Raw genomic sequence first — 12,050 nt, 5'->3', positions numbered from 1 at the left:
CGCTTCTGCAGTGTCTGGCAGTGTGAGTTTCACAATGTGCAAGACAAACGCCTTTTCACGTGAGCGATATCACGAAGGCGAACAGCATAAGTCTTGCTTCTACCCACCGACTGCTACTTTTTGTACTTGCCCCTCTGCTCCCCATCCCCACTAACTGTCGACCCTTCTTCTTACTTCTGTCCACCTGACCCACTCGTATCATATCAGCGCTTTTCGTCATGGCTCCAGGCACGCCCAGCATGTCTCATCTTGGAAAAAGAAAGCGCGCCGATGGTGACGAGGAAGAAGTTACACCTGAAGGACGCCCAAGAAAGAAGATCGTTCTCAAATATGCAACACCTTCAACGCAAGTCCTAAAACCTCGAACACAACAACCGGATACAATCAGCTTCATAACACTAAGCTATCGCAAAGCTGATGCAGCACCGTCGGCTGTTGCGCTACCACGACTACTGCAGCGAGATGACAGAGCCCTCGGCAAGCGGAAGCGACAAGTGGAGGACGAAATCGCAGCTCTGTTTCCCGCGAAGCGCACGTTGCGACTCAAGTTCAAGCCCGACCTTTACAACCGCTATAGCTTCAATGTGCCAGAAGCGTCGAAATCTAGAACTCCTGCAGCCACCGCCGAAGGAGGAAATCCTGTTACTGCTGACGAACACCACTCAAGAAGCAAAGTCCATGGTCCATTACATTCATGTACCGCCACTCTCGAAGATCTACCTACTGAATTACTCGAGATGATCACCTGGCAATCTCTAAACCCCTTTCTACCTCTGACGTCGAAAACCATATTCTCGAAGCTCGGCCACCAAAGAAAGATGAGGTCAGACATGGTAATGGTGGTCTTCTGCGAGTGGGCGCCAGCTTCCACCAACGACAGTGCTTCCCATCGTGCTGCACTCGATGCACAATCATCTGATACTGCTGACGAAGACGAGAATGTCCTCTGTGATTTATCGCTTCTGCCGCTTCGTCATCCTTTGTCGAAGTGCGTCACCCCATTCTTGACAAGCATGGATCGGCATGATCTACGGGAACAATACGGCGAAGCGAAGTGGTGTACCATTGACTTACTCAAGTCATGCGCCGGACCTGTTGTTGCAGCATGGCTCAATCACAATTTTGAGGATTCACATTTCGAAGGAGACAATCTGCGCAAATACCGCCTGCTGAAGCACGACACCGCCAATCATCCTCTGAACGGAGCATTGATCCTGCGAGATAGGGTACATTTGATACGTGTCTCAAGACTGTACCAGCTTTCTGTGTTGTGTGCGAGCAAGGGCTCATCAACGTCAGTTCAGAACAACGACTTTTGTCCTGGTCGTTGCGGTGCAGGCCGTAGACAGGCCCAGTTTGCACTGCCGAAGACGCCACGCCACGTCGTACTAGCCCCCAACGACGACATCAAGGAATCTGCACTACTCTTCTATCAGAACAAGCACGTCAGATCATGGATTGAGGTTAACTCAGGCTGGGATAAGGAGTTATGTTACCATCGGCATATCAAGGAAGAGATCTCGAAGGCCTTTGCGGACGGCCGGGAGGACATCGGTGAACTATTGCTCCGTCAGGACTGCCGTTCTTGTGCGGGTGGCTGGTGTGATGACCAAGAAGATGCCATGACTACATCTGGGCAATGGTTGATCGCGCTGCTTGCTTGTGCAAACCAGTTTGGCGTAGTCCGGGCTCTTGCAAATTCGCTCACCGGGCCTTACGTTCACCGACGCCGACGTGATCGGCGTCGACCCAAGCCAGGTCTGGTACTGGTTGATGAACAGTTGCGAGATCTTGTCGTGGCCCTTGCAAATGCCGCTGACGATGACAGCCAGAATTTATCGGCTCTCCACTTGATGAAATGGGCCCTCCTGAGGAGAGAAGACACTGCGAATGACACAGAGAATGGGATGGAAGATCCACCGCACGCCGAGCTGCTGGACGAACTCGTAGACGATTCTGGCGAGGGTATCTTAGAAGCAGAATTAACTCACACACTTGGCAGCAGAAGCAAGCTAGACAGACAGCAGCCATCCAAACACAGCTTCGAACGTGACCTATCTCCTTCTAGCGGTATCAGCCGCATCAATGAGCGCAAGGCACGAGAAGAGGCACGACAAAGAGCAGAAGCGTTCGAGATGATGAATAAGTATGTTCTGGCCGAAGCAAGTAAGAAGACCTTCAACAAGATGGAGAGACTATACACGTTGCAGCGGGAGTACAAGGAGTATAAAGACTGGTTGGGTGTTGAGAAGTTGCTGAATGGTGAAATGCTTTTTGACGATTAGGCATCTGACGTGTCGCCTGAGCTCGAGGGAAGTCTTGCTAGAAAACAGCAAGCGATATTGAGCAAGCAGGGAGAACTGTGACTGTGGGAAACCCAGGTCATTCAGAAGCAAGGACGAGTACCGACCTGTACTAATGCTGAAGCATTCGATCCATGCAGGACGGTCGAGATGATAATTGTGGGCTACTTGAAATACTTTAGCGACTCATGAAATCTGATGACTATGTTCACGCCGATCCGCTGTGCTTGAACTGTTACACAAGATTTGAAGAAATGCAACACTGTTACACAAAACTACATAGACATCTGCTAGCATAACGTTCTTCTACACATTGCACGATTCATGCCCTAGCATAAACAGGCAGACCGCGCTCCAGTAACAGTTCACAACAGTAACATTGGCAGTCCCATCATTCCAGCAACCAGGCCTGCAACACCAACTTCCAGCACTCCCGCAGCCACATTCCCTGACGCCGTTGCCGCCGCCGCGGAGCTAGCACTTGAGCTCGAGCTCCCAGCACTCTCGGACTGCGTCGCCGACCCACTCGCAGTCACACTTGCAAATCCACTCGTACTCCCGCTTCCACCTTGCGACACAATCCCCGTCCCACTCGCAGACGTACTCCCCGTCTCCTCCGCAACCGCCCCCGCAGTAATAGTCACATCCACAAACAGCAGATCCGTCCCCGTCACAACCGTACTCGTACTCCTGCTACTCAACGCAGTCCCCGTGATACTCCCCTCACTATCAATATCGCCCTCCTCATATGCACCCACGGTAGCCGCACACGCAGCCTCAGTTGTTCCTGTGATCTTGCAGTCGAATTCGCCGTAGGCTTCGTAGTACCCCGTGGGACTCTGGTGGTATGTACTTGGGCCGACGGTGACGGTGATGGGTTCGGGGAAGCCGCAGTCGTTGCTGTCGATGTCGGGGGGGCAGGTGATTGCTAGGGTTTTTGCATCTGGGTTCTGGGGGTGTGTTTGTTAGCTGCGGCTTTGGGGTGGGATGGGAGGGGATGGGGGTGAAGGAAGACATACCTGGTCGATTACGGAGGCGACGAGGATTTGATCGTCGGCAGCGAGGGGGAGGAAGATGCGGGTGACGGAGGGTGTTTGTGCTGTTGCTAGAGTGAGGGCGCTGGCAAGCGCGAGGTAGCTGGTTGGGTGCATGGTGGGAGATGGCACTGGATGAACGTTGTGGACTGGGACGAACAAGGGGTAGAAGTGGGAAAAGGCGTGTGCACGAGGAGAATGAGAGTCAAGGTCTACCTCAGGCGCGTCAAACTATCAAGTTATCCATTCTGCGCCGCGATTTCGGGAACATGTTCGTGTCAGGTTTCATGGTGCAGGACTAGAACGCCGTCCCCTGATGAAACAAGATCAGATTGAATAGTAGATGTGCTAGCAGGGGCCCAAGGGGCGATCACGATTCAGGAGGATCGTGGATCCACAGCCGACGACGTGTCTGCCAGCTTTATTTGAGAGATGTCTTTTGCAATCTTTAGTATTGCAGAACACGCGCGCTTTGCATGAGTTTCTCGGATTCAATGGAACTTGGATCAATCGTATTGATGAGCTTGAGACGACTCGAAGGGTGAACGACGATCTTGCAACGAATTTGTCGCGGTCTCACGTGATCCTCTGTCGAGTTTGTGTCAAAACAAAGAGCGTCTTTCTGTCTGCCAGTGTCTTCTTCACTGGTGCTCTCTTACTGTGCTTTTCTTTGTATGTTGCTAGCAATTTTCGGCCATGCTGCCAGAAACTGAATGCGGTCCTGACAAAGGCGGTCGTCTCTATGACCTGGCCAGAATATCTGATATGACTGGTTCGGACGTGCAGCTACCTCCCAGATTCGCTATGCGCGACACTTCTGGCAGGCGCGTCTCGAGCTCAGTCTTTCTTTTCGTGCGTCTGGTTACATGAACTCCGTTGTTGAAAAGTGCGAGGCAAGTGTATTGCCAACTCTTGCCCATATAAGCAGTAACGTGGGTAGTCATATGTCACCATGCTATGCGATCTCTTTTGGTATTCGTCCCTCACCATTACTTTACAAACACGTATCTCGTATCGTACACTTATTTTGATCTTGGATATAGTCTGCTGATATCGCAAGGACACGGCTTTGCGACGCGGTCAAATATGGATCGGAGGCTACACGGAAAGTCAAAGCACATAGAAGGAGATGACGGGACAACTACAGGCCAGCCTTCAATGCACGTACCTTTTGAGGGCCCGAAGCACACGTCTAGCATCCATTCGAACGGGCATGCAAGGCCCGAATCTCCAGCGTACGACCCGGCCTCATTGGTAGTTGCGCTAAGTCAAGTCGACCACACCCACGAATTGAACACACGCAAGCACAAGAGGAACATCGCAGATGATCCGATCGACACATCACCAGCCTCCCCGAAACGCCAGATGCGATATGCAACTCTGAACGGAGTAGAGCTCGATGAGGATATGGAAGGACAACTTGAAGGTTCGCAGCCTGTAACGACAAGCAACTCTGAGCACGAAAACGGCAGAAGCCACAAACAAGGAACGACTGCTGACCTCGACCACCAACCTCTAGGTCACCGCCAACAGCAGAGGGAAGCACCATGTGCCACTCTGGAAGACCTTCCTGCCGAAGTTTTGGAGATAATAACATGGGAATCACTCAACCCATTTCTACCACTGACGTCGAAGCGCATATTCAGCATGTTAGGTCATCAGAAAAGGTTGAGGAATGATATGGTGATGACCGTGTTCTGCAATTATTCCCCTGTTTGCAGCATGCCCTGGCTCTCTTTGCCAAATGTCCTTTCAGATCCTTCGATCTTACCACTCGAGGATAGTGTGGCTAAGGCAAGCATACCTTTTCTGAGAGGCTGGGAACGCGAATTGATCTGCCGTCAGTATGGGAAGGCTAGGTGGTGCACGATCCCGATGTTATGCAAGGCTGCGGGAAAGGTAGTCTCGACTTGGCTCTCCAATTGGTCAGCAAATGATTTTGCACGCCCTCTGAATCGGGGTAGATATACTAAACTCGTTGCAAATCCTGGCGCTCATCCTATAGTAGGCAGTTTCTTCTCAACCGACGGCCACGGTTTTGATTGCACAGGACTATACACCATCAGTGTTACTTGTCGAGGTATCCCGAGCTCAACATGGGGCAGCCATAACAGCGACGATGATGACGATGAAAACGACGATATAGCCGACGACGATCAAGACGACAATAATGATGATGGTGCTCAGGTGTCGGACGAGAATCATCTTGCGGAAGACGACAATGCACACGATGAACATGACGTGGATGACGACGAACATGCCTGCTCATTGGAGTGGTGCCAGCATCTATGTGCATCTCGATCCGTCCTCTTCTCATTGCCTCCTATGCCGCACAGGGTAATTCGTGCTCCGAACAATTGGAAGCACAAGGAAAGAGCCATCCGCTTTTATCAAGCGCACAAATCTAGCATGGAGACATGGATCAAACCAGAATGGGATCACAAGCTCTGTTATCACACCAACGTGCGCAATGCATTATTCCAGGCAGCTCGAGATAGAGCAGACATGATTATACAGCTTCTCTTGCAGGAGACGTGCACAAGGCTCAGCTGCGAAAGAAAACACTGGGACATCTCTGGGCAGGGAGCTGCTGGCGCTGTTGGCGTGCGCCAATCAATTCGGAGCCGTTGAAGGCCTACAGATCAGTCTACGCGGTAAATGCGACGAGTTTCTTCACATCGATTTGTCTCACCTGGATCTTGATTCGGACTTCGTCGATGCCATGTTCGACGACACTGGGGACGCTTACCGAGGAACGATCCTTCTTGACGACCATTCAAAAGCACTGATCGTGGCGCAGACACAAGAGGCATTCGAACTAGGGGATAATGATGCACTGACACCATTTTTGTTATGTATCGTTCCCGAAGAGGATGCTTGCGAAGAGGACCGTGTCCTTGGTAAAATCGATTATGATTTTCATGGGCTCGAACTCGTGTCATTGGAGAACATCGGCCGATGCAGCTAATCGCTTAAGGTCGCATCTCTGGAGAGGCGTTGAACAACTATCTTTTGGTCAGACCTTTGGAAGGACTTCCGGCTTCTTGGCTATCTAGGTAGGATTTGGGTCGAGACGTGAAAGCAGTCCAAGAAAAGCCCCGTAGGATAGGTCACGCAGAAGCTGCTCGCGTCCAGACAAGTCAAAGACTTCATGAATAGAGTACCATGATAAACAAGAGAAGCTGGTCTTGTATGAACAGTTCCACGTCCATCCTGATACGTGGTCCCTCTGTCGTACTTGATAGGCACGTGTTCCATTGCGGCTCGAGCCATGTATTCACCTAGAAATGAGATGAATTCATCATGGCTGATAGATGATCCTCTTCACTATATCATGAATGTGTTCCGTGGATGACCTGCAATAATTGATACCGTCCTCGTCATCCGAGATGAGCCGAAGTTCTTCCGTTCATCTGCGCAAGTCGAAGCCTCGAAATGGCCATCAAGATGGTCTGATACTGACTGCCACCATCTTACACAGCCATCTATCCATCACAAACATGGCAAGCACCACAGCGCCAGTACGGCGACAAGCCAGCGCGCTCCTCAACACAGCACTGCGACAACCAAAAGTCACCGCCACCCGGACCATCACAACCAGCACAAAACCACCAAGACCATCACAGCAACCACGCCAACCCCTCTCACCCCAATGTCTCCGCCTCCAAACCCGCCGCCCCTTCTCAACATCTCCCTCCCGCCCAGCCGTAACAAACCCCAAAGCAAACCAGCGCACAGGCGTACGTATAGCTCTTCGCGGTACGTCCCTCACACTCACGCCTATTAGCTCTTCTCACTCCGTTCAGCCGCCCTCTTCATCGGCACCGGCGCAGCCCTAGTCTTCTACTTCCAATACGAAAAGGCCCGACTCGAACGAAAGCGCGTAGTCGAAATGAGCAAAGGCTACGGCAAACCCAAGGTCGGCGGACCGTTTACATTGCAGGATCTGGATGGGAAGGAAGTCACTGAGAAGGATCTGTTGGGGAAATATGCTATTGTATGTCTACCCACCCTCCTCTCCCTCTCTATGGGACATGTACTGATGGTGTGATTCCAGATCTACTTCGGCTTCACCCACTGCCCCGACATCTGCCCCGACGAACTCGACAAACTCTCCGCCGCAATCGACATTCTCAACGAGAAGGCCCCCCACACCTTCAAGCCAATCTTCATCTCCGTCGATCCCGCCCGCGACACCCCCGCCGTCCTACGCTCCTACCTCTCCGAATTCCACCCCCAGATCCAAGGTCTAACGGGCACCTGGCAGCAGATAAAAGACACATGTAAAGTCTACCGCGTGTATTTCAGTACCCCACAAGACCTCAAACCCGGCGAGGAAGATTACCTCGTTGACCATTCTATCTATTTTTATGTGATGGATCCGGAGGGAGACTTCGTGGAGTGTATTGGACGGCAGGATACGCCGGAGAGTGCGGCGGGGATTATATTGGAGCATATTAAGGATTGGAATAAGGAGGGGAAGAGTATTGATCGGACGCCGTTGGGGTTTAGGAATGAGGCTGTGAGGCAGACGGTGCAGAAGAGGAGTAGTGAGGTTGGGGCAGGTGGTGTGGCGAATAGGGTGAGTGCGCCGGCGTGAGCGTGGTGGGAATTAGATGAGCGCGACGTGACAGGCGGCTGAAGAGCACACAAGAACAGAAGCAAGAGCACGTGCATGTAAGAGTGAGATGTGTAGTACCAGTGTACAGCAGAACCCATCATGTCACGAATATAATGCAATGCCACTCATAGGTCTTGCTGGTGTCCTCTACAATTTATGCCTTGATCTGACCGGTCAGCAACGAAGTCCAGATACAGTGTGCCAAGAAAGCATGAGCGACCATGCAGTGAGTTACGAGCTCTCCTCTCCTGTTTACACACACACAGAGACAGAAAGCGCGATTACAGCAACCTGAGGTCGACGAGCTAATGTGCAGGAAGAAGCAACTGCGTCGACAACAGAGGAAGCAACGACCCATCGACCACCTCACTGGACCGGGCAGTGGCGATCAACTGCCAGCCAAACAGAGGCAGTCACGACCACACCGATGCACAACGGAAGGTACGACTCGGACTCTGTTTCCAGGAAGCGAAGGCACCATCGTATCGGTGACTCAACAAGGGTAAAGAGCACACAAATGGTAGAGAAGCCGCGATTTACATAAGGTGGGTACGATCGTGCCCAATGGTAAATAAGGTGGCAGGTGCGGCCATCCCAAAAGGAAGGCACGACCGTGACTGAGGAAGGAGCGACCGTGTCTATCAAGCAAGGAAGGCGTGGCCCAGTTCATCAACCAAGGAAGGTGTAAAAGTCCCTATCGGGCAAGCACGACCGGTTTCGCGAGGCAAGAGCGATTCCCAGACTGCACAGGACATGAAGGTACGACGCCTGTTATCAGGCAGTTACGGATGTGCGGAAGGGGAAGGTACGACCAGGGGCACTCAACATGGAGGCGCGACAGTCTAAAGGTGGAAGGTGCGACCGTGATGCTAGGGAGGCGCGACTGCGGTAATCATGACGAGGAAAGAGCGATGCTATCCGAGGAAGGAGCAGAAGGCTTGGCGTGTCAAGCACGATGGTGCTGGCAAGAATGCATGATGGGGATGCGAGGAGGAAACAGAGGCGATCTCGTAACCAGATTATCGCATGGGCGAAAATGAAATGGGACCTGACGTTGAAGAGTAGCCGATGCGTACGAGGATACAACACCATGTCGAGGAAAAGCAAATGCGTTGCGACTATGAGTAGGCCAATAGCGGCGATAAGGGAGATACAGTTGATCGTGGCCTCAAGCAATAGCGAGTCACGAGTGTTCCAATGAGGTATTCGGACCAGGAGATCACGAGTCCTGAGAACCAGGAAAAGCATGAAGGAGCGCTCCTAGTAAATGTAATTCAACGATGAAAATACGCTCAGCACTGCATACACAATAACAACATTGCCCTGTTACCAATAGCTCAGCTCACTGCTTCACCCCCGAGCAGTCTCATTCATCACATCATAACATACCTCGCTCCTTCGTCATGTCACCGCATCTGGTCGCGTAACGACGTGAAATACTGCATTCCTTTCATCTGTCGATCTCGCGCGTCGAATATTAATGCGCCATCATTACAACACTGACCCTTGCAAGTAGTTAGTGCCCTGAAACACAAATTAGTCCACTGCTGCCAAGTGGAATCTTTTAGTAAGCTTCCCAGACTTGCTGACCCATGGCGACGAGACGATTGAAAAGCTCGTCTCGCTCGGCCAGCGCGGTAGCTTTGTATTCGTTTCCTGCTTTGTCGATGATGTGAAGACTGTCTTTGACTTCTCGGTCCGTGGCCCAACCCACGAGGATTCGTCCCTTCCAGCCCAGGCCTCCGACTTTCTTGAGCTCTGCGATGTCGCGAATGGCGACGGCCCATTGTATGTGTTTGGGTTTGGTGGTCTCAACGATTTCATTGCCATCGAGATCTGTACTGAAGTAGACACAAGGTGATGCTGGATGACCGTCTGCGGTAGCGGGACTGACGCTCGAGTCGACGTAAACTGCGCCCTTCTTTCCATTGTATCGGCCCTTAAATTCGACCGGTCCTTCGGTTGGCTTCTTGTTCATCTCTTCTTTGCTTGGCAGGATACCCAGCTTCGCCTTAGCATGCTCAGATCCCAGTGCAGCTCGTGCAGAGTCTACTGTGAGCTTACTCTCGACACCTGCTTTCGTCGTGCCCTTGAATGCACCCATGATCTTCGCTCCGAAGCCCTTCTTCTTCGTCGATGGCGAAGCGCCTGCATCGTCTGGATGTGACGAGCCAGTAGGGCCATCCTCCGATGATGAAGGCCGATCGACAGTGATTGCATCCTCAATCTCTGAGTGGTTTGCGTCCAGTCCAGCATCAGTGAGCTCGTGTTTATCGATATTCGCCGGTACATTCGGTGGCGGCTCTGTTGTGCTTGGCGGCGGAGGGAGAGGTGCCCGATTAGCTTCTCCAACTCTAAGTAGCGTGATGGTGAGTTGTGCATTTGTTGGTACGCCCTTGAGCAGGGTATTCCTAAGCTCGAGGTACTTGGGCCAGTCGGGAATCTTCTCGTTCAAAAGTTGGATACCACGCTGCTGAAGAGGATCGGTGAAGAAGATCAGACCACTGATAGCATATGTTCCTTTGACGACCCATGCGGCTTTGACGAAGAGTGACAGCAGGAGCAATGGGGCAAAGATGGCAGCAAGCTGAAGGCGCTTGTTCTCATCAAAAGGTGGTACCGGTGAAAGAGCGTTGGCGAAGCGTTCCCAGCCGTCAGCCATGTCACCAACAACATGCATTGCTGGTCTCATTTTAGCCCACACGGCGTCCTCCATTGGTTGCTTGGTCTTGTCTTGTGCAGTATTTGGCTCACCACCCGATGCAGAAGATGAGGCATCAGCGAGACCCATGGCCATGCCGGTCGGATCGGGAGCGTGTTTGTCCAGCTTCTTGCTTTCCTTTGCGCCCTCCTTTGGCTCGCCCTGATCGTGTCTACCGGCAGCACTAGAGATGGCAACCGAGGCAACGCTCGAGACGAGGTTTGAGGCCTCGTTCTCGACCGCTTCACCTTTGTATTTCTCTGGAGCACCAGTTACGCTATCATGACTGCCCAGCACTCCTGCTTTTGGTGTCTGAACTCCACCCGTCTTGCTGTCAATCAGAGCAATTGGAGCAGGTGGGAACAGGAATTCTCGCGATTCGGGCACTGAGATGAGGACGATTATGGTGATGAGGGAGGCTGGAACGATGAGGTTGAGGACCCAGGCGAGGAAATAAACAGCTGCGAAGCCTGCTGTCCTCCGAGGCTCTCGCCATGATCGTAGACGAACGATGTGCTTGCCGAAGGAGATCAGACTAACGATGACGGTCATGTACAGTCTTTCGATATTGGCTCGGAGCTTGATCGGGGAGAATTCATCCTGATCGGCGATGTTCAAGTCGAGACCGCCAGGTGGTGCTTGTGGGATTGCTTTGACGTGGAATGTTTGCTAGACCTTCTCGTTAGCCAGCCACTCATGGTCTCTGGTGGGAACCTGCCTTATTGAAACGCCTGATGAGCATCCATAAGTCATCGTTGTCGAGCCCGCCAACCAAAGTATCTACACCCTTAGCATTTTTCTGCCAACCAAGGTTTGTGGTGCCGTCTTCCTTACCGGCCTTTTGAGCAGCACCTTGGACCGCATGGTTCTGTGTTGCTAGGACGTGGGAGGTTGAAGTCGCTTGACCAAGCGGTGCCTTGTTGGTGGCAGTCACTGGTTTAGAGATGCGTTGTCTGAACTCGTCGTGTGGGTTTGCGATCTCATTTGCTGGAGTAGTACCTCCATCGCGGAAGTAATACCCTGGTGTGTCAGGCATCTTGCCGCTGGTTGAGTCGGCGACAGCTTCGGGAACCAAGATGCTGCTCAGGTCTGACCTAACCGTTGACGAGAATGAGGCCAAACGAAGCGAAAGATTGGCGAGGCAACGTCTACCAATTCATTAGTAGTACAACCAACATTTTCTTGACCGCAGGCTCTTCATCGCTTGCTGTCCAGTGCTCGGCAGCCTGCATGCGCGGTCTGTGCTCTGCAACGTTGGCCATGGTGAACTTGGTGGGCTTTGTTGCCCACTACGTCATCAATCGAGAGCGTGCAGCAGCAAAAAGTCAAGATGGGCAATCGCAAACGCGATCCATCTGCCATCGTCCTTGCCCCTTTCCTCATCCGTCCAT

At 52.2% G+C, this 12,050-nt stretch overlaps 5 protein-coding genes across 5 annotated transcripts; 3 read left to right on the top strand and 2 right to left on the bottom strand.

The window, feature by feature from the left end:
• Positions 1 to 218: 218 nt before the first annotated feature.
• On the top strand, positions 219 to 2,285 carry PMZ80_007516 (uncharacterized protein; the record flags this gene model as incomplete). Its single annotated transcript, XM_064875924.1, has 1 exon — positions 219 to 2,285. The coding sequence occupies one exon, from the start codon at positions 219 to 221 to the stop codon at positions 2,283 to 2,285; it is 2,067 nt and encodes a 688-aa protein (XP_064728188.1).
• Positions 2,286 to 2,668: 383 nt separating this feature from the next.
• Positions 2,669 to 3,454, bottom strand: PMZ80_007515 (uncharacterized protein; the record flags this gene model as incomplete). The annotated part of the gene is made up of 2 exons (XM_064875923.1): positions 2,669 to 3,253; positions 3,323 to 3,454. 2 exons carry the CDS (start codon positions 3,452 to 3,454, stop codon positions 2,669 to 2,671), a joined length of 717 nt encoding a protein of 238 aa, XP_064728187.1.
• Positions 3,455 to 4,423: 969 nt separating this feature from the next.
• On the top strand, positions 4,424 to 6,305 carry PMZ80_007514 (uncharacterized protein; the record flags this gene model as incomplete). The annotated part of the gene is made up of 2 exons (XM_064875922.1): positions 4,424 to 5,871; positions 5,921 to 6,305. The coding sequence occupies 2 exons, from the start codon at positions 4,424 to 4,426 to the stop codon at positions 6,303 to 6,305; spliced, it is 1,833 nt and encodes a 610-aa protein (XP_064728186.1).
• Positions 6,306 to 6,837: 532 nt separating this feature from the next.
• Positions 6,838 to 7,937, top strand: SCO1 (Cu-binding protein; the record flags this gene model as incomplete). Its single annotated transcript, XM_064875921.1, has 3 exons — positions 6,838 to 7,077; positions 7,125 to 7,334; positions 7,395 to 7,937. The coding sequence occupies 3 exons, from the start codon at positions 6,838 to 6,840 to the stop codon at positions 7,935 to 7,937; spliced, it is 993 nt and encodes a 330-aa protein (XP_064728185.1).
• A 1,585-nt stretch (positions 7,938 to 9,522) lies between these two features.
• On the bottom strand, positions 9,523 to 11,921 carry PMZ80_007512 (uncharacterized protein; the record flags this gene model as incomplete). Its single annotated transcript, XM_064875920.1, has 3 exons — positions 9,523 to 11,328; positions 11,378 to 11,807; positions 11,836 to 11,921. 3 exons carry the CDS (start codon positions 11,919 to 11,921, stop codon positions 9,523 to 9,525), a joined length of 2,322 nt encoding a protein of 773 aa, XP_064728184.1.
• Positions 11,922 to 12,050: the final 129 nt, after the last annotated feature.

Source organism: Knufia obscura (assembly GCF_036327395.1).
Source record: "Knufia obscura strain CCFEE 5817 isolate CBS 148926 chromosome Unknown scaffold_9, whole genome shotgun sequence".
In the NCBI taxonomy this organism is placed as follows: domain Eukaryota; kingdom Fungi; phylum Ascomycota; class Eurotiomycetes; order Chaetothyriales; family Trichomeriaceae; genus Knufia; species Knufia obscura.
This window is presented reverse-complemented; position numbering and strand designations above follow the sequence as displayed.